The 23,369-nt window shown below is 26.2% G+C and overlaps 1 protein-coding gene across 13 annotated transcripts in view; it reads left to right on the top strand.

The window, feature by feature from the left end:
• Slo (calcium-activated potassium channel slo) overlaps positions 1–23,369 on the top strand; it is a 213,314-nt gene that overhangs the window by 56,670 nt on the left and 133,275 nt on the right. For all 13 annotated transcript variants that reach the window (XM_074240314.1, XM_074240313.1, XM_074240312.1 and 10 more), the window contains exons 2-5: positions 1,115–1,176; positions 1,689–1,785; positions 5,581–5,844; positions 6,074–6,241. In XM_074240314.1, coding sequence (XP_074096415.1) covers positions 1,115–1,176; positions 1,689–1,785; positions 5,581–5,844; positions 6,074–6,241 — 591 coding nt within the window. The remainder of the gene's footprint in view (positions 1–1,114; positions 1,177–1,688; positions 1,786–5,580; positions 5,845–6,073; positions 6,242–23,369) is intronic.

Here is a 23,369-nt window from a genome sequence, read left to right as displayed (position 1 = left end):
CCCGGTCCAATTGGTTACCCCTTTCCTCTTTGAAAAGGGCGCCACTGGGATTTTAGACACGGTGTCCCAGAAACTGGGGAAGTATGAGAGGGGAAAGACAAGATCGTGAAAAGCTCGAGAGAGCTGTAAATAAACTGAGAGTTTATTAATAACAATTTAATTATTTATTTAATTTTAATAATTTAAAATTAACAATTGGCAAATTTATAGCTTATAAATTCTTTTAAGAATCAATTTAGAAATTACTTAATTGTGAGAACCTCTCATCTAATCTTTACAGGCCACTTGCTAGAAAATCTTACCAACTAAATATCACCTAACTCTTAAATTTCCTAAACCTCATCAACCTGACGGAATACCATAAAATACCATAAATTATGGTATTCCGTCAGAAATAATTCAACATTTATTCCGTTCAAAATAATTGAACATTTTTTTTCAATACAAAATTCCGATTCACAAAATTAATTCATTGACCAAATTTTATAACTTAATTCTTTAACCAAACTAATTTATTAAATTCATTAACTAAATTAATTAAATTCAGCCCAACGTCCTAAAATTAATTTTACAAAATTACTAATTTTAAGTACTACAAACTTAACACATCTCATTATACTTTCGAACTACAGAAATTTCCAGAAAGACTTTCATTATAGTCTCCAATGAATTGACATTCACTAGTCTCCAATGAATTGGCTGGCCCCAGATAAAGGGTTTCCAAATTCTAGTTTACAAATTGGCTACCTTCCTGATGGTTCTGTATCTCGATGACTATTCTTCACAGCACTACACAGACCCAACTGCTTTTCCCAAAAAGGGCCACTCTCTAAAAAGTGTTACTGGCTCAAAAGCCTCGTTGTCTCTCCTGCCGGCTTTTTTATAACCCCCGACCTCCAGGTTCTCGAACTTTCTTATTGTTATCTCCGCTTCATTTTCCGGGGACAGCAGTGGGGACTTTCGATTTGCACGCCCGGTGACAAGTCGACACTACTTGTCGAAATCGATAATGACTGGGAAGTTCAACTTTCCCTGTAACAACTTCTTGACATCAAATTATATAATTAAGCATAAAAACCTTTATTTCATTAATAACACTGAATTTTTGTTTCAGGTCGTCTTGGTCTTTATCCTCAGTATCGCGTCATTGATAATATATTTCATTGATGCCTCCAAGTAAGTAAAAAATATTTCTTAACATGAGTATTGATTAATAATTATTCTTCGTAAATTATTTCATATTTTTACAATTTACTGAGATCGTATTTCTTACTAAGAAATAAATTTTTTTTCTTTTCAATCCCAATCAATTGTGAAGACAATATTTAACAAATAAAAATGCAAAAACATTGCAATTTATAGATTTGTTTTTTCCAATAGTAAAATTTGAAATCCAATAAAAAAAAATAAATAAAAAGGCAATTTCATCGAAAGTTCGCTGGTAGTAGTATCATGATTATTCAGACAACGGGCCAAAGTCGATATCCTATTCGGATATCCTCGCGAACCTCTCTTCCACCACAACTTATTTTTTTTTCTCTTTATTGCCGTTTGCTCTTTCCTTATCTGTACATCTCACTTGGCATCGTTTTCAATATCTTGCTATCTCAGTCATTTCAAACAAAATAGTATTGATCAATTGCATACTATTTTTGTATATTATTATCTTTCGTTTTATTGTGTTACAGTGAAGAGGTCGAACGTTGCCAGAAGTGGAGCAACAACATTACTCAGCAGATAGACTTAGCTTTTAATATATTTTTTATGGTCTACTTTTTTATACGCGTAAGTATTTTTATTATGTATGTTATTTCATTCTTTTAAAAGAAAATTTTCTCATTACTTCTATTTAATCGTTTTTTCATTAATTATATGACGAGTTGAGTTTCAAAAGGGTATCTTTCCATTTTTAATTAATCGAGACAAAAAACTGGTTATCTTCAATTATAAATATTTTTATTGAACTTTTTTAATTTAGCTACAAAGTGCTATCGGTTATGAAGCTACAATTCAATTTTTAGTCCGAAATCTTTATAATTCTTGAAGTAATTAATATTAAAAAGTTCAAAAAACTGCTGTTTAAAATATATAAAGATACCTTTTTGAAAATCAGCTCCTCATATATTAATCATATTATCATATATAATCTATACTAATATTATAAAGAGGAAAGATTTAATAGTTTATTCGTTTGTTTGTTTGCATTGAATAGGCTCCGAAACTACTGAACCGATTTAAAAAATTCTTTCACTATGAGGAATCCTAATTAATAAATCTAATTTGAAATGATTTAAAAGCATTGGATTTGAATACTACATAGTAGAATGTCTCAAAAAAATCGAAATAGACTATTTTTTTTTCCAATGAACAATGAGAAATCTTCAGAATATCTCTAGAAAAAGATCCTCTGAAAACATGAGCTCTTAATATTAATATTTAGAGGTGGCGTTTTGTGATTTTCTATTTCCCATTTCCATTTCCTATTTCAATAGTCCCAACTGTCCCCTTTCGAACAAACGAAACGCCATTTCTATATCGATAATAGCGTTCACAAAACGCCTTCGAGAGATACTCTGACGATTTTTCAATGTTCATTGAAAAAAAAAAATTTTTTTTCGATTTTTTGGAGACACTACTATATAGATAAACAATTAGCATGAAGGTAATCATTTCAAAAAATCTTTCTGAATCAGGGAAACTACACTATTCCCGGGTGACATAGGTTATATTATATTTTCAAAAAAATTAGGGATCCTTACTAAAACTCTAATAATGTAACCCAAGGTATAAAAAAAGTACCTGAAATATTTTCTAGATCGCGGGCAATGTAAAAACTATTCATGATAGAATAAAATTGTCTGCTACGACATTGCAGAACACATCATTATTTACAAAAAGTGTCGTGACAGTATATATATATATATATATATATATATATATATATATATATATATATATATATATATATATATATATATATATATATATATATATAACTATTATAGGTATGCCACAATAAGTGTTTTTTTATTTTTAAAATTTAATTGAAATGATGCCGCTAGAAAAAGCTCTTTATTTGTATCTCGGTATTAATCCTTATCAAAATAAATTACTTCATATTCAAGACTGTTTCAATACCTTCATATAACTTTTGAAGAATTAAATTCAGACATTTAATTTGAAAGGTATCACGAGTTTAAGAATGTAAGTATTACAAAAAAGTTGTGTGGTCGCCACTCATCCTGCTCTTTCGTTTTGTATGTATGATCTTTTTACAAAAATTATAAATAAAAAAAATAATCAAATCTTTTAAAAAAATAAAATATAAACAAAAAAAAATCATTAATATAAAAATAAAAGTCCATTGAAATAATAATATTCAAACTTTCTTTATAATTTTTTTTTTTTTTTTTTTTTTTTTTTTTTTTTAAGTAACTTGACCCAAATAGAAGGGTTTATGTGTGTGTATTATAATTTTTAATTTTGAAATTTTTGTTAAATACACGTACGAAGTCAGGAAGGGCTGCTAGTTGTATATAATTATATATAGTTTTTTTTACTCGGGTATGCCAGGATATAAATATATCAGACTACTTAGCCTTATTAAAAAAAAAAAATTAAGAAGGATCTCACATGTTAAATGCCCATAACAGATAGTATTAAAAAAGATTTGAAAGATTAGAAAGTATTCAAAATGATTAAAAATCAAATCATTTTGAATTCTTTCTAATTCTTTTTTATAATGAGGGTAGGTACTGATAAGGGTACATCAGACTATATGAAGCCATATCAAGCTATATCAGGCCATATCATGACCTATTAAGAAATAATATAAAATTATATATGAGCTTATCAAGCTATATTATGTCTGATATAGACATATCAAATTGATGAGGCTTGATCTGGCTTGATATAGCCAATTTTCATATCAGACCATATCGGGACATATCAAAAATTTTTACATGGCCTTATCAGCTCATATCAAGCCCGATCAGAATATTTTTTCTCGGGATTATATACTATTATATATGATTGATGTATAATTATACACTATTATATAAAATTTTATATAATCTTACAGAAATAATACATAAGAATATACAATTATATATAAATTTTTTCACCCGGGCATGGTACTAACAAATATTTCTTTTGTGTTAATAAAGCTTTGTTAGCATTAAAAATATTTCTTAATAATAAACAAGTTACTTATTTTATTATAATAAATATTGTTGATAATTACTAAACACTTGTTATTTCTAAAAAAGTCACTTGAAAAAAATTCAATAAATCAATTTATAACTCGTAAACAAATCCATTTATCAGTGTATGAAATTGTGCATACACAATGATAAACCTAGCGAAGCGTATTATCATTAGCTAGTTATCAATAATAAGCTGCAAGGTAAACAAAAATAATCATTAATAAAAGCGAATGAAAGATAGTCGGTGAAAAAGGCAACTCTAGCGAGTCGACAGCAAAGTAATATCACAAGCTATGTATCGTAACTTAACTATTTTAAGTTCGATGTAAGCCCCGAGTCAAAATTTAAATCGTAGATTTAACATATTGAACGTTCAAATCGTTGGTTGAGCGTATTAGACGTTGAAAACGTACGATCAACGTATTGAACGTTAAAATTGTCATTTGAACGTAATGGACATTAAAAACGTATATTGAATGTACCTAACGTATTATAAATGTGAAGAAAACTAATAATGGGTGAAAATAGTAATATTAAAATTACTCAAATAGCTATACATTTTTAATTTTCTTAGCGAAAAGTTAAAAATTTTAATTTTTTTTTTTTTGCAAAAATCCAGTGGTCAAAATTTTATGAAATTGTATTAAAAATGATTAGTTTATATACATATTTATGAGGCCCTTTTTGGTATAAAATCGAATGAATGAAATTTCATAAAATTATACACAATTTTGGAAACCATTCCGAGGGTAAAAAATTTCGATAAAGTATTTCCATAAAAAAAATGATAAATTTAAGCTACGAAATGTAAAATTTCTCTAACAAAACTGAAAAAAATTTCTTTTGTCTATTTACGTTTGAAGCATCTGTAGTTATTTAAGTAGTTGTAATATTACTTATTTTTACCCATTATTGGTTCTCTTCACATTTATGATACGTTAGATAGGTTCATCACACGTTTTTAACGTCCATTACGTTCAAATGACGATGTTAACGTTCAATACGTTGATCTTACATTTTCAACGTCTAATACGCTCAACCTACGATTTGAACGTTCAATACGTTGAATCTACGATTTAAATTTCGACTTAGATGAATTTTTGAAATAATAATTCGATTTTAATACTACATAGATATAAATTTTGCGTTGGGGTAATCTTTTAATATCTCTAGTAATAAGAGAAAAGATAAAAAAATTGCTTAATCTTGACAAGTCCATGGCAGAGTTTTCTGTTTTTTATTATTTTGCTTTTTACATTTTATTTTAATTCATTTTTTTTTTTGTGAAAAATGAGATTATGAGGTGTGCAGTTTTGGATTTTCCAAACTTTATTTGTTTTTTAGTGCAATATTTATGGGTAAACCAATGTTTCAGTTTATCGCCGCCAGTGACAAGCTGTGGTTCATGCTGGAAATGTACTCGTTTGTTGACTACTTCACGATACCACCGTCTTTCGTATCGATCTATTTGGACCGAACATGGATCGGACTGAGGTTTCTTCGAGCCCTACGACTGATGACAGTTCCGGATATTCTTCAGTACCTCAACATTTTAAAGACATCGAGTTCCATTCGTCTCGCTCAACTCGTCTCCATCTTCATTTCTGTTTGGCTTACTGCTGCTGGCATCATTCATTTGGTAAAATGAAGAAAAACTACTAAAAACTAAGACACACTTTACTTTATTTTTTCTATCATTTTTTTGTCTTTCTAACAAAAGTTTTTTATTGTCTTGCATTTAAACATTTCTGTTGTGATCTGTTCTTTTGTGCTTGTTTTTATTTTCAGTTCTTTTTTATGTTTGGCTTTATCATTCTTTTTTTTTCAATTAAAATTTTCTCTTCATACTTATCACCCGATAATTGCAGCTTGAAAACTCAGGGGACCCTTTCGAGTTCGCAAATCCACAACCACTATCTTATTGGACATGCGTTTATTTTCTGATCGTCACAATGTCAACGGTAGGATACGGTGATGTTTACTGCAATACCATTCTCGGCCGTACATTCCTAGTATTTTTTCTACTCGTCGGTTTGGTAAGTTCATTTTATCATAATTTTATACGCCATCAAATTACAACGTATATATAAATATCTGTAAATCTATTATATTTGTCTTTCCTAAATTTACTTAATATCTATACTTTTCACATTTTTCTTCTTGATACAGACATTTTTTTTTATTTTTTATCAATTTTCAATGCTCAATTCTCGAGCAAAAAAAGCAAAAAAATTCCAGTTCAAAAATTTTTCATAATTTTTCATTAGTTAAAAACTATAGTTTTCGAACATTTTGTTTATACACAAAACTTCTTGATTCATGGAAAATATTATTTGCAAAGTTACATTGCTGTTTTAAAATATTAATTTCGAATTGATTTAAGATATTCATTCTCAAATCAATAAAATAAAACTTTTGGATAAAGAGAAAAAAATTCTTAATTAAAGAATTTTCATGCATCATTTTACTGTTTTCGAACAAGATTACCTACATATATTTCAATTAGACCTATTTAGATATACAATCTGAAATCAGCTTCTTTGACTGATGAAATAATTTAATTGAACCTACACAACTTTGAACTTTAAAGTTAACTAAATTGGATTTAAAGTAAAGTAATTAAGCAATAATTGAATAATGGTGTAGATGAAAATTTGAAAAAAAAAAAAAAAAAAAAGAGTACGTTCAATCAATGCCTAAGATTTCAAGTCGAATCACCCAAAAATTTCTTCTTCGAAGATTAAGATAGATGGTCGCAACTCTCCGATTTCTGTTATTTTTAATATCATCAAAAATAATTCTCAAGTACCTTTCAGAATGTGTTCAAATAAAATTTGTTTTTCTTTATTGAAGTTCATTCTTACTATTTTGATTTTCGAAACTTTTTAGAACCAAAAATATAGAATACTCAATAATAATTTTTTGATTCGCGTTCTTGGAAAATTTTTGATTATATTCTTAAAAATGTAGAATTTCTCGAGCTAAGAAAGTGAGTTTCAAGATAACAAATTTCTGAATTAAGATAGCCGGTCCTCTTTAAAATAATTTCCTTGAATCAAGTACTTTACTTTTCAGCGTAATTTTCTATTAAAAAACCAAAAGTAAATAATACGATATAGTAAAAATCACAACAGGAATTTTTTTCAGGATTTATCTCGTGAGCTTGCAGAACGAACGATCTTTCAACTTTTTTTTTGTTCAAGCGTTTATTGTAGATTTTTTGTTTATGTCCTTAAACTTCCGTGTAAAATTTCTAATTTATTTTAACTCATTTCCTTTTTACTGCTCTTATTTTCATAGCCCTTTTCTAAAAATGTTACTGACAAACAATACTTATAAAAGTTTGTTTAAATGATATTTCATTCTAGCTTCTTTGGTTATCTTTGTACCGATCCACCTGAAATTGGTCCATATACAACTGGTCCATGTACCAAGTTGACCTGTACATTGCTTAAAATTGAAATATAAGGTGTTGTATCTGTAACTAAGTTAATTTAAGCTAAACAATGCGCAGAAAATTGCATATTCATGCGTCCTTTAAATGTTAATGTGCTGATAGACTGTTGAGTCTTATTCTGTAATTGACTAGACTTTTCTTTACCTTTACTATATCTGTGAGCTGTTGATCTAGATTTCGTCTTCATCTTACAGAATTAAATTTTATCACATCTATAGCAGGTATTTTAAATATAAAACTGTACCTATGAAAATCTGTAAAGTTCTCGATAATTGGATCAATATTCACTGGACCAATACAATGATTACCGGGTTTTTTAAAAATGGCAATGAGAGATTCCGCTAAAATTAATAATTGAGGTAAACGTTGGTCGTTCGTTTTACATGCTCTGCTAACACGAGTACTTGTCAATTCATCTTGAATAGATTATTTTATTTCTGGAAGCCACGTCAATGCGCATGCTCTAAAAATCGACGATAAAAATAAGTTTATGGATACAAAACTTTTGATTTTTAAATCGTTTATTAATTAAAATTTTTTAAACAGTTTTTTTGCAAATTTTATCTTTTAAAAGAAATTTACTAATCAGTCGCTATTTTTAATTGGACGGTATGTTTTTTTTTGTTTAGTATAAAATAATCTAAAATATTTAAAAATAAAATTCAAATAAACAAAATAGTCGTTTTTTATTGCACCACCTCATACTGCTCAAATTAAAAAAAAAATACGCGTTTGACAAATTTATTTCCAGAAAACGTTTTATAAAAAATTAAAGAAAAATAGTAAAATAATTTTCTCTTTTAATAAACTAAATTAGTAGATAAAAGATAAAATGTATAGCATACGTAAAACACATCTAAATACGTTGCGCTTGAGCTGTGTAAAATTCACGTGGTTTTGTCTATATTGATTTTGTCTTAGCAGCTGGTTCATTGACGTGACTTTCCAACCAAAAACTAAAAAAGAAATTCAATAAAACTAATGAAATCATCTAAAATAAATCACATGAGTTGACAATACGAAATTGCTAATTATAATTATCCATAAAAATGTCCTATGGGCTTGATTTTTTATTTTTTTTTTATTTTTATAGAAAGTTAAATTTAATATATATTTTTAAAGGATAATTTTGATAATTATTAATCCAAAAATTTTTACAGTGATATCACAGGACATTTTTAGAAACTATATATAACTAAATTAATACCGAGAAATGAATGCTTTGTTTGAATGGTGATGCATGGTGTATGCATGACTGCCGAAAAATAGATAACAGCTATAGCAGCGTGAATTTATTGGAAAGCTATAAAAAAGCTGGTATAAATTAAAATTTATCAGAGAGAATAATGTACCTTGAAAAAATAATCGCAAATTAGTATTTTATATACATTATTATTAAGATTATAATAAAACTTTGAATAATTTTTAGCAGAATTCATTCGCCTAGTATCACTGTTCAAATGAGGATTTTATTCATGATATTTATCAACAAAATTTTAGATAAAAAATAATTTTAAAATGAAAATATTAATTTAATTGAGAACAAAAGTTATCTGACCACAATGTTATTATTTGTTAATTGACGACAAAGTTGATAAATGTCGTGAAGCGGTATCGAAAACTGTAATAAAAAATAAAAAAAGTAATGTATAAAAACTAAATTCGTTTCGTTTACATATGAAACCGCATAATCCAAAAATCGTCAACAAATGAGAGGGAAGTTGTTCGTCAAAAAGGGTTTGCGTCGATTGCTGTGCATTATATAGATTCAAAATAAGATATAATTATTAAAACAATTAATTAGAATTGTTTATGGTTGCTAATGCCAACACAAAGATCAGCTCACGTGTGACGCCCGATTGTTTGAAAAATATATCATCTCCTGATCATTCTCTTACTTATGGACCAACCGGTTAACCGAACATGACCTGCACCTCGAGCGGAGCAAGGCAGCACGGGAGACAATCAATATATGAGAATAAAAACACAAATATTAATGATCTATTTTTTTTTTTTTTTTTTTAATCTGTATATATAAATCGGTTTATTTAGTAATTTTCATTCCGCAATTTTCATTATCGCAAAGTATAACATGAAGAAAACATAAAAAGAGAGAGGTCGACCAACTTAGTTCTTGTTTTTACTTAAAACTTTTGACATTCACAAAGTTTATCGAATGAAGAGCTTTCCATCTAATTTTATAATTATATTGATATCGACAAAAATGTTTTTCTTTATTAATGACATTAACGATCTATTTTGACATACTAACAACTTACATCTAATGTTCTGTGTGAAAATAATAATAATATTAACAGTAACTTATAATCAAGCGGTTTTTTGACAACGTCATTATCTTTTAGCACTAGTACAGAAAATTTAATTTTCTGTACACACCAATGCGTGCAATTAACAAGTTAACAACGGATTCAGTTAAATTCATATGCACTATAAATTTAGATTAACTTATTAAAATATCCAATTTGTCGAGTAGTCTAAATAATAATTGCTGTTATAATTTTTTTTTTATTGAATTATGTCATAAATTTAACAGAACAGATTACAAAAAAAAAATTAATAAGAAAATAAATCTTATATATTTATACTTTTATTAGAAACCATGCTTTTAAAATTATTTTGCTTTAGTGATTTGCATAATGTTTGTAAAATAAAGAAATATTATTTTAAGGAAAATGCTCTTGAGTGAATAAATAAGTATAGCGTTAAAATTTCGTGGCGATATTTTTTAGCTAAAAATAACTTAGCAGTGTAGAATAAGATAACTAAAAAAATGAAATTTATAAATATCTATAGAGACAGAAAAATAATTAAGAACAAATTGCTCAAATTTTCGTGTACTAAAATTAGACGTCTTCATGAGATCAGTTATAATCATGTTGGGCGAGGGTAGGTCTTATAACGAAGTTGGATCAGGTTTTAGTTTGCAATTTTTTATTGTAATTTGACAGTCGAAAAATTTAATTAATCCCGAGAACTTAAAATAAAAAAAGAACTACTTTTATTGACAAAACATTTTATATTGGAGAGTGAAGAAACTTGACTTTTTTATAGGTATTATGATAAAAATCTATATAAATAAAAAGTACTGGAAATACTAGGTAGAATATTGAAATTTGCGCACTCACAAACTGATGACACTTACCGTCAATGACAACCTAGCGATTGGTATAACGATTAGGCGCCTGGTTTATTTTAGTAAAGTACTATTCCGTTCAACAATGCTTTGTCTTTGACTCCAAAATGCCTTTTCCAGCTGTTTTACTCGCGCAGATAGTGTGTGTACGTGTAGATGTTTATTGTTGACATTTTTATCGAGTAAGAGGGAGAAAATTTCTGAAAGAATATGTTTTAAAAACTTATTACACAATAAATTAGTAAATTCGGTGAAAAATTTTCAAAGTTTAAATGATTTTTCATTTATATTGTAATAATCTATTGTTTCATAATTATTGGACAAAAATGTTGTTCATTCAAAAAATTACACGGAAAAAATAGTGTTGAACTTACTGAAAAATTCTGACATGATTATTTAGTTTTTAAAACTGTAACTTTTTTTTTTAATATTGGATATTCATGAAATAAATTATTTGATTTTGTGCTAAATTATCGAGAGCAATAAATTAGATATCAAGTAACAATTGTCACTGTTGAGCCAAAAAATATTTTTATTTCTATTTCATTATTTTCATTTTTTGAAAAAGATCACTTAGAAAAATTTATTTCTATAATTTGTCGGGCATAATGGCGATTAAAAAAATATTACTCACTTCATTTATATTCAGCATCTATTTTCCTGAAAATATGATTACTAAGAGAAAATGTTTGATTAAGAATAGTTAAAAAAAAATGACTAATTTTCTTCAAGAATTAATAATTAATATTTAAAATATTTTATATTAATAATTAAAATATTTTAGTTGTTTCCTAAATAGCAAGAGATGTAATTAATTTTTTTGAGAAAATTCTTGCTAATGATATCCTTAACTTGCGTCATTAATTAACAATTTGCTTATAAAAAGAAAATAAGAAATCAGTGAGGGTAAAAGTTGTACATTTTCCATCTTTTACTTGACCGGGTTGATAGTATTGATCCGATTTAATTATAGAAAAGTGATTAAATATTAGATTGTAAAATAAATGGAAGAAATGGGTGCAATTTTTTTTTTTATCGTAATCACTCATTATTATGTCAACGAAGTTTGATGTAAATTTAACAAGACATTTTTTTCCGTGTTAGTAGATTTTCAGTGATAAAATAAGTATGTCGGTCATCTTCCTTCCAGTCGCTTCTGCTAGTAGTTTAACACGGCTGTCGTTGTTCAATGTCAGGATTATTCGTTGATATACAGTTAAAAGAGAAAAAAATTCAATTACTATGTTCCATAATAACAGTGGAATAAATTATCTCCAAAATCAATAATCAGAAAATGAGAAGCTGCGCGTGAGATATGTCCCTCGTCTGTATGAGCTGATTTATTGTCTGAGTATTACTATTCGACCGTGCATGACTAAAATTCCAAATTGATTTATTCGACAATGATTACTTTCATAATTCAAATTAAGTGATGAACTGTAAACAGTCAAGTACCATTTTAACTATAATTTAACAAAACAACAAAAACTTGTTATAAAATCCTTTATCTTACTTGTGTTATAGAAAATTTGTTTTTCTTAAAAAAAAATATTTTTTCATATTATTTCATATTTTCATATTATTCATATATATCAATAAATAGAATAGCTATCACTTTATTCTCTTCTAAAAATTCTTTATCAAAGTTATTTCAATAAAAATTTTTTTGATTTTTCTAAAAATTAACCTGTAAATAGAATTTTACCTTTGTGAAAGTTCAAAAGAAAATAAATACTGAAGAATTATATAATGTAAGGGTATCTTATAAAAGAAAATTGGAAAAATCGTTGACCCGGCGAATCAGTTCTAAAGCTTGCCGCTGCTTTCTAGTTCAGAGAACTTGAAAACATTATTGCTTCTTCATTTTCTAACCAATTGGACTTAAAATTAATCTCTTAGATACGAGTATGCTTGAGCTTTTCGATCTTATAAACTTTCAAATTATTATTCAACATTATTCCTGATGAAATACATTATGAAATTAATTCATACCTAAATTATAATTATAAAATAATCGTAGTAAACGTGAAGATTTTCTCATATATCAAGCAAATTTAAATTATTTCACTAATTTATTTAACAGTTACACAAGTATAAAGTATAAATTTTATAGCTGGGGAAAAGGAAAATTTCTGTTTAATTCTTAACAATAGTCTAACGGTAGTAATTAAATTTCTAAAATCTGCTTAAGTAATTTGAAATTGTTTTCAAGTAGATTTTAGGGATAACTGTCGAGTAAATTCACAAAAATTAAGTGATGATTCTATTTATTGTTACTTTTATAAGATTTGTCGAAAAATACTATTAATTTATTGTAATAAAAGAGTATTTAAATTAATGAAATGTAAAGATATGATTCTGATAGTCGTTTTAGTAGAATCATTTTTAGATCTATTTTTGCCCAGAACAAATATAGTGAACAATTTTTCATAAAATTACAATGGAAACCATTGATATTTCATACATGCTGAGATATTCATATATGTACCAACGACATTTGTTCTCGTTTTTGAAAATAGATTTCGAGATTAACTTAAATAATTCATATGCCATTTATCATTTTTAAAAAGCCGCAAGTTTCTTATGAATATTTAAGAAAACAAATGACAATTGTTCCAAAATATATATGGAGCATTATTCGTTAACTCGGATACTTTTGCTTATTTGCAATTGCCATTTTTTGGCATCCTTGATTATTTTCAATTTTCTTTAAATTACAAGACATTAAATTTGAGACGACAACGATAAATTTTTGGGGAAATACCTATAGCTGGTAAAAAATAAATCTAATAAAGTCCAATTATTTGATCATTAAAAAATTGAGCTTGAAGATATCACAGAATTGAAAAAATAAAATTTAGCAAAGATTATTAGTACATTCTGAAATATTATGATATACATTAAGTCATATTTAAAATTTTGAAAAATGTGTTTTCAAAATTTCTTTAATTTTATTTTTAACAAAAATATTCAGATGGAAAAATTAAAAAAAAATAGTTAACGATATTATTCGAAATAATGAATCTTACAAAAGTTTTCTTAAGCTATTGTAAGTAATTTAATGAAAAATTCTTACATTATTCTCGGATTAGCCTTTATTCACAAACATATGATAAGGAACTTCGTTTCAATCATTTCTTCGGTTCAAAGTTATTTATCATTAATCATAATTATTTTTCTTATCAATATTATAAATAATAGAATATTTTCAAAGAAACTGATAATTAAAATGTAAACTGGTTTACTATGGGACGCGAAATATCATATGGATACAAATAATTTGTATTGAAAGAGAAATACAAAAAAAAAAAAAAATAAAAATTTATTTTGAAAATAATAAAACTAACCATTGAAGTGTTCTTATATTTAAAATAAGGATGGCATTAAATTCAGCTTTCAAAAACAACTAAATCTCTAGTGCATTATATTTTTACATTTCACGGAAATCAATCAGTTTTTATTTCAACCACGTTTATATATGCGTGTCAGCGTGTGTATGTATTTGCTTGTAGTCAACACTTTTTTAAGGAGAATTGAGAACCATCAAATAGCCAATTTATATTAATGTAATAGAGTAACATTAATTTTTTGATAAAGTTTGCTTTTGAGTTCCCGTGAAAACATTTTCTGATATGGCTATATCGGGCTATATATAAGAATAAAAAAATCATTTTTCAATTTTCTATGATTTCTAGAGATATGTAAAAAAATTGAAATGGTTTATTAAACGAAAACTGATTAAGTAATTGATAAAACTAACAATCAATGTCAGATAAGCTTCTTAAGAGTTAATGAGTTAATATTATGTTCGTATTTAGCTCTCTAGAAAGGAGACAATTCGGCGATCATGTGCCCCCCATTAGAGTTTTGTAACACTTTGGTCGAAAAGTTTATACATGGGAGTATCAGATCATATCAGAAAATTTTTACATGAGTTAATTAAAGTAATTATTTTTTTTTAAACAAATAAGTTGAAGTGAAATAAAAAACATTAAGAACAATAAATTCTTAAGTTCTAAGAACGTAAGTACGTCTGAGATGTATTAAATGAGTTTCCAAGTAAATTTAAATTATTTTATTACTTCTGTGAGATGAAAATGAATCATGATTTGGCAAGACAATACACTATAAACGTATTTAGTGCATACCCATACAAAATGTGAGAGGGATAAAAAATTTTCCGAAATTCTAAATTACCCTACTTTTACTTGTGTGCTTCTATTAATTAATTAGCCTCGGCTGACTGAAATTGCTTCTTGAATTTTATCGTGCTATATTTTTAACTCTTCGCTATATTTGTCTCTTAAGCTTGTTAAAATAAAATTAAATATACCAAGCTCGATAATCTTATATTTTGTAAAATAACCAATTTATGGAATGATTAAACAAAAGCTGGGAGATTGGTATGGAGAGATGATCAATGAATTTGCAAATATTATTTAATAATTCAATTTTTATAAACTTTTTATTGTATACTCAGCCGTTGCTTTAAATTGCTTATTATCAGTAACCACTTGTACTCTAGCTCTGTTCGTTAATTTTTCAGTGTCTCGATCTTTAATATGTCTTATTTATCTTATGGACACGCTTGAAAAAGCAGTGACATTGATCAATATTGATTGTCAGAATTATTTTTACCAAGAAACTGAGTGATGTATACTCGATATGGATTGAAAATTGTTTATTCACATAATTGATGGTCAGTTTTAAACTTACACATTACTTTCAACGTGCAAGTATATATATATACGAGTATTGCAAAGAAAAATATTTTTTGTTCAATTCAATTGACGTCAACATTGTCGATACAATGATTGTTTCATAGCCCTAAATATATGCACATAAAGTGCTTCGTTGTGATATTCGAATATATGAATCTCTGCTTTCGCAATCGAGAATTTATTTTCACAAGAATAATTTTGATTAACTGTAATAAAGTATTTAATATTTAAATTTCCAATTGAACAAGTTATTTTTGACATTTGCTATTGCAGAAAAAAAATAAATTTATCAAAGTTCCATTACTTTTTGCTTCCCTTAATTGTTTTGAACAATTTCGTCCATTTTTTCAAATAAAAAATATTTTGAAAGCATTAAAAAAAATATTAGTGTTTCCATGCATAATTGAAAGCTATTTGATGTTCAAATAAAGTACCTATAATTTAGAAAAATTATCGTCCATAATACTGTTCATGAAAGCTTTTTTTTATGTGAAGATATCTATTTTTGTATAGAGCCATTACATGTTAAATCAGTCGCTTTTGAACTTTGTACTTTTTGATTTAGTTTTCAAAGCTTATTTATTTTGAAAAAAAAAAAAAAAAAAAAGGAAGTTTACATTTTCAATTTTAAAATATAATAACAAAGTACCTGCAAAATTTGTAAATCGTGTTTTAAAATGAAAATTTGTTATTGCGATTTATTTTTGGATTGTCTTTCTATTAAAAACTGTGATATTGAAAAATGTAATAGGTACAAATCGAAAATGTAAGAATATTACTGTAATTTTTTGAGATTCGTATCTTAATAAGAAATAAGAGATTTTTTTGAAGTTCAAGATAGTGGAAAAGTAGAGGGTCCTTTTTTGAGCTCAATATCTTGTAAAATTATTAGCAAAATAATAACATTAAAAGTTCAATAGTGGCAGCTTTCGCATGGAATATTCAGTGTACATCACAAATAATACTACTATGTATGTAATTTGTAATATCAACAATAGAATCCTTCAGTTATTTTTATTTACAGGCCATTTTTGCTAGTAGCATACCTGAGATAATAGAGCTCGTAGGCAGTAGGTCCAAATACAGCGGCGAGTACAAGCGGGAACATGGAAAGAGGTATTCATATATAACATCCATCAACCTCCATGTCTCTCATCTTTTTTTCCTGTGAATTAAAAAAAAATTAAAATTCAGAAGATATATAATCAAAATCTTGAAGTCATGCAATCTTTGTATTCTACAATTAACTTTAAAATCGCGTTTACCCAAAAAAAATAAAACATCAATTATTTTTGCATTTTCAAACGAAAAATTTGAGAGCAAAAATTACCAAATTAAAAATCAGTTGAAGAGATAGAGCTAAAAATTTATGTGACCACAAGATTTTTACTCTCGTATATTTGTTATAGGCAAAATATACATAATATCCAAACATACAGGCAATTACAATATCAGTTAGAACAAAGTTTCAATTTTTAGAAGGCTCAATTATCATGCTCAAATTTATTATTTTTAAAATAACTATATGTATTTCGGGAGAAAACTCGATCCTTAATATGTCTATAATAAATTCATGGAAGTGTACATTAACATTTAATCAAGAATTATTTCAGTATTTACTCTTAGTGGTTTCTTCCATTTAACTTTATATTTTTCAACAATACTATTTGCTATTTTAAAGGTAATCAGCCTTATTTTTATAAAACCGAGAGCCGGTTTTTTTGTCTGGTTATACTGGGAAAACTACTGAACCGATCGAAATAATACTTTTATCATAAGATGCAGCGTGGTACGGAGAAGGTTTTAGTATATGATATGTTGGTGATTACTTATCCGGAACCTATATTTTTTTGACTTAAAAATAATGAATTTTTATTATAACTAACTTTATTCTATTCGGTTGTCATTTGTTTAAAATAAATTGTTTAATTCCATTGGTTATGTTTATATACTAGGCGGATTTCTTAACTTATGACCTGCAATTTCTTTAACTAAAACTTTCAACGCTCATTAAAAAAAATTTTTTTTCACATCAATTATTCACTTTTGTAAAAAAGACACGGGAATGTTAATAATGATTATACATGATAATCATCATTACACATTGTAATGATTAGACAATACTCTTATTAAATTTTAAGTCTAGATTTTAAAATGCAATTCTATAAAGCGCACAGCGAAGCGGGCGAGTAACAGCTAGTAAATAAATAAAATAAAATAATAAACATAGTTTTTCGTTATCAAAGTATGCTATTCTTAATTCAAATTAGTTCCGATAAATGCCCGTGGTTTGTAATTGCCACACTATGCTTGATCGGTGACAAAACAGTTTTATGATCGTTACAAAAGTGAGTAAAGAATTCGTCACACGATTAGTACACTTTTATTAACTGATAGTTTCATCGATTAAATAATGAAGCCGATTAGCAAGAGTTATAACAATGAGGCTGTCATAACTTACTAGGGAAGTAAATGTTTGATTTGATGACATTAACTTGTAACCGGAGAATTCAACTATATATTGAAACTCGAATGTCTAATGAAAATCTTAAAATTTTTAACATATATTTTACAATTATAAAATGTAAAAATTGTCTACAGGAATTTTATCTTTTTTAATTTTTGTGTAAGTGGGAAGTAAACTAATCATTTTAATCAAGCGTTTTCCAATTAACGTATGTAATCAAAATCAGTGTCAGAAAATGACACAGATCTAATATTAAAAGTTACACAAACAATTTTTAAAAATATAAGCAACTAAACGATTTGATATGTTTTGTTCGTCTCGGCAATTTTTAAACAACGCAAAAGAATTACTTGAAAATTTAATTTCAAAGTGAAATGAGAATTCATTTATCGAAAATTTTATATTACATGTAATACATTTTGATTTAACTGATTTAATGTGAAATATATATTTTGTCTTAAGATATTTTGCTTGTAAAAGAAAACACATAGACTCTCTAACGACAATTATTTTGATCTGAAATTTAAGCAAATATTAACAAACTTAGCGAATTGTATATTTTGGTATTGTCCTTAAAAAAAATCAATCTTTTTGCAATATTATTTTACTTTGTGATAAGATGAATGAAAAAAAATTATTCATTGAATAATATTAAATAATGACATGATAGAAAATAATCAATAAATAAAAATTAACGTAGATATCTATATAGAATAGAAGATAATAAATGAATAAAAGCAAAATGAGCTTGGATAATATGCAAAATCATAATAAAAAACATACAGTAGTTAGGTTTTTTTGAAATCTTACGGCAACGGATTATTGTGGGTGTAGGCGGTGTTTGCCAGCTGGATCCCTGAGATCACGGAGCTCGCGGCGAACCGCTGCAAGTACGGTGGCCAGTACAAGCGCGAGCGTGGACGCAGGTATCCCAAAAATAAATAAATATCCACCTGAATGTGGACACAAGCCTTTTATCTAAAAATAATGCAATTGATAATTAACACCCTGTTATTAAATTAGCTCCGAATAATTTAACGTTTATAAATTTATTTTTTATTTTCCCTATAACCTTTAATACCTTTTAGTTTCGATAAATCTTCTTTTTTACTTCTACAAATAGTGATTGATTTAAAATCTTTATTTATTTTATGTTACTAACACGTTTATGAAGTTACGAATGATGATCATAGATAAAAAAGTGGTCAAGTTTAGATTTTTAATCATGTTTATCATCGGAAAGAATTTTATTGGTTTTTAATATTTAACTTATAAAAAAGTCCAAGTCCTCACAACAAAGTTCTGTTAAAAATTTTAATTCATTTTTAAACAAAATTATTTTTAATTTGACGATAATTGTTAATAAAGTAAATGAATTATAACAATTCAATGATTTTAAAAGTATTAGTGGTTCTAAATGTACGGTGAAATCTCTTTAACTTTTACTGGGACGTGTATCAAATTCCAGGAATTTGAGTTAGAGAATATACGGTAGTAAAGCTTATTTTACTGTGTCAACATCGAAGTTATATCCATGTGATAAAGTAAAATATTTAATATTATCATGAAAATTATTCTATGGTCAACTCTCTGTGACGGGACTCTTTCACTAAGAGTTACAGGATACATTCGTTAAAAGTGAACAAATATTTTAGATGTTCGAGAACTCACATTTTAGATTGATTCGACTGCATTAAAATATACTTATTTTTACTATTGCAATGCTAAAATAATTAAGCAGCTTTGAAAAAGTTCTGATGTTAGTATAGGAATAATTTCTATGACAACATAAAAAGTTTCATGTTGACATACGAATTTTTGCTATTTTGTTATAGGTGCTGTTTATGTGTCGACACAAGAAAAATTGTATCTTAATATAAAAATTTTTTTTATGTATACAAAAAATTTATAAATTTTTTATTCTCCAATAGATTAAATATCTGGTTGTTAGTAGATTTCAGTCACACGGAGATTTTTCGTATGTTGTCATAAAAATTCTTCATAAGCTTTACTTGAATTAAAAAAAATGATTTTAATCAATTCGATTAATTATTCGACAAAAAAGTATATTGTTGTAAATATTCAAGAATATACGTTCTTGTGTTGATAATATTAATTTTTAAAAGAAGCATTTTTTTAGTATGTGATAGGTGGAAATCCTGTAAATTATTACTGTCATTTTATTACACGAATAACACATATATTAACGTTGTAAAAATTTATTTGCAAGCAAAGAAATTTTATCTATATAACAACTGGAAAAATGTCTATTTATTTTTCTCTGTGTCTTCTTTAGTGGAAAATAGTAAGGAGTTTAAGTCAGAGAATGGAAAGTTATAGAGACTTCGCTGTATATACTTTGAAATTCGTAAAGCATCTATCTCTGTTAGTGGAAGACATTGACTTGGAGGAATGTTTATTTTTAGTATAGCGACAACTTTAAGAAGATCTGTCACATATAACTTAGAATAAACTCAACTTTCTATTTTAATAAATCAAATATTTTTAATCGAGTTAAAATTAATAGAATTCTTTATTAATTTTTTTAGTGCTGTAAAATTTTTGATAAATTTTTTCTACAGACCACTGTGGTTATCAATGATTCTCACTCTTAGGATTAAGTTGACTTTGATGAATATAAATCTTCATTCTCTTTTTGCTCTTTTGTTATTATTTTTTTTTTTTTTTTATCATAAACCAATAACAATAAAAATAATATTATTTCTTTTTATCCTCTGCTTCTATTTCACTGCTTCTCTATAACTATTATTTCTCAAGTTAGCAAAATTTTGTTTTGTTTATTCTACACCTACTGATAAATATGCTTGAAAAATTTGATTGTTACTAAAATTTTCGAATATAATTTAACCTATGTTCTGAGTCTGAAATACATATGTTCATATTTTTATTGTTCAATCAATTTTCACTAAAATTTAAAATAGAGTAGGCAAAATTTACCATACACAAGTAATATTTTATAACTGCATCTAATTTAATTATTAAAATTTTAATTGTCTATATAATAATATATATTTTTCATGTTTTCTATGATTGCCTTCTTTTGACATTTTTGCGTAGTCTAATTTTACTTCAATTTTATCTTTTTATTCACGCAAATAACTAAACGATATGTGTATTTATATTCAATTAGTTTTTAGTTCAAATTTACAAAATCAATCAAAGTTTTTTGTTCACTTTAACAGAGTTTGTTGTTTATATTTTTTATATCAGTAAAAACTCGATCATTTTTTACTTATTATTTATAATTTTGTAATATACATTATTTCGATGTAATAAAGATTGTTTGAGATAGGATTTCTTGGTGGCATGAGTTAGCGTTGTGTATTAATAATGAAGTGTGAATTGAAATTAATTAAAGGGCATTTATTATTAAATTAATAATGAATTAATCTATCAATAGTTATTTTATTATATATTATTATATTATATTTTTTAAATTGTGGTAATAATAATTAGTAGTTGCGTTAGTACATAAAGACTTGAGTATCTACAAACATAGATAATATAAATTATTATATCATAACTAAGTGTATTAAATAAAACTGGCGTTTCTTTAATTAGGTTCCAATAAAATTTGCGAATTCTGTGATGTTTTAATAAATTTTAAGGTTTTATAAATTGATCATTTATTTCTTATGAACAAATGTTATGATATTTATTTATTTAGAAATCTAAGTATCAGTAAATTATTTTCTTAAAAACTATGCATTTCTAAAATGAATTTAAATATCTAAGCGGTTGAAAAAAAAGAACATCTCTAGGGAAAATTTATTTAAGTGATCATGAATGAAGTTATGGGTTGTTTTGAACGGAGATTTTAAAAGTATAAGTATTCTCACCGGTACCTATAAAAATAAATGTCAGCTTTTCATATTTTGAAAGTTAAAAAAATGTTGAACAACATCTCAAAATCAAAGAATCAAATTAAAATTCTTAGAGTATATATAATGTTAACGTTAAAAACAATAAATTTATAAGAAAGATAATTAAAAACAAACGAATTAATTTTGGATGATTTTGAAACGTTCTAAAAACTATGTAAGTTTCTTTGAAAAATTTCTTAACCGAGTTGATTTTGGAAGAAAGTTCTGAAAAAATGATAAATTCACAGATTTTTATGAGAGACTTAAAAACTATAGAGATGTCAGCAGTTTTTTAATTAATGCGTAGAAAATACAATGTTCAATATATTTTAAACTGACTATGTTTTATAAGTATTAAATGAAAATTCTAAAGATATATCTGAGTAAGATTTTTCACTAATTAAACTATTAAAAAAGTCATAAAATTATGAAAATCAGAAAAAAAAGTTTAGAAAATCTAAAAACGACCAATTTGACACGTTAACTTTTTTACAATAGAAATTTTTGTGAATACCTATTTACATTATTATAAGTTAACAGACAAATAGCTTCACTAGATTAATATAATAATTATTTAAATCAATTCGACCAATTCTTGACACGAGAAAAAATTCTCCAGATAAAAAAGTATACAATGTTGGAAATTTGCTAGAATATACGGTCTTGTGTCAGGAACATGAATTTTCAAAAGAAGTGTTTTTTTTTCTCAGTATATTTTGTCTTTTTAGTAGAAGACAAAATTTTCTACGCTTAATGATTTTTAATGAACTCAAATAATTCTTTAGAGCGATAAAAGCTAGAGTAGATTGTAAAAAAGTTACAACGTGATGTTTAGAGTAAAATGAATTTACTTGATTCAATCCTTCCGGAGTAAAATTAACTTTGAGAAATATTCTATTTATATTATCATTAAAAAACCCTGCAAAGTGAACTCTTCATTTATTTATTTATTGTTTTTTTAATAAATACTGAAAACTGAAGACTGTAATTCTATGGATAGTGTATGATTGAACTGTAAGAATTAGTCATTTTTTACATATGGATGATTCTAGACAAGATAATTGGATAAAGTTGGTTAAAGGTAAAAATGATTTAAAAAAATTTCGTTACGTTGATAGAAACATAGAATCGATTTTGAAATATTAAACGATGGTTTGTTCATAAGATATAAATATAAATTTTGAAAATGATACACTAAAAAAAAATTTGTATTGTCTCATAAAAAGTCAAGAATAGACAGCTATTTGTTATGACTACAAAATGATATTGGTTAATGCAATAAAATGGCATTTGTTACGGTGAGTAATGTACACATGTTGTTAAAAAAAATGATATTACTTGATAATAAATTTAATTCATACTTGATCCCAAAGATGAACCTTTAAAATATCTTGACACCATTTTATTTTTGAAAAATTAAATTTTCAGAATCAAACAAGTGCGCAGTTTTTTTTAATCAATTGATCAGTTATTGAAGTCAA

The sequence above is a fragment of the Cotesia typhae genome, unplaced genomic scaffold (genome assembly GCF_013202065.1).
Source record: "Cotesia typhae breed Kobodo isofemale line unplaced genomic scaffold, CoteBio_Ctyphae contig_27, whole genome shotgun sequence".
Lineage (NCBI taxonomy): Eukaryota > Metazoa > Arthropoda > Insecta > Hymenoptera > Braconidae > Cotesia > Cotesia typhae.
The sequence above is the reverse complement of the archived record's forward strand: the minus strand, read 5'-3'. Positions and strand labels throughout refer to the sequence as shown.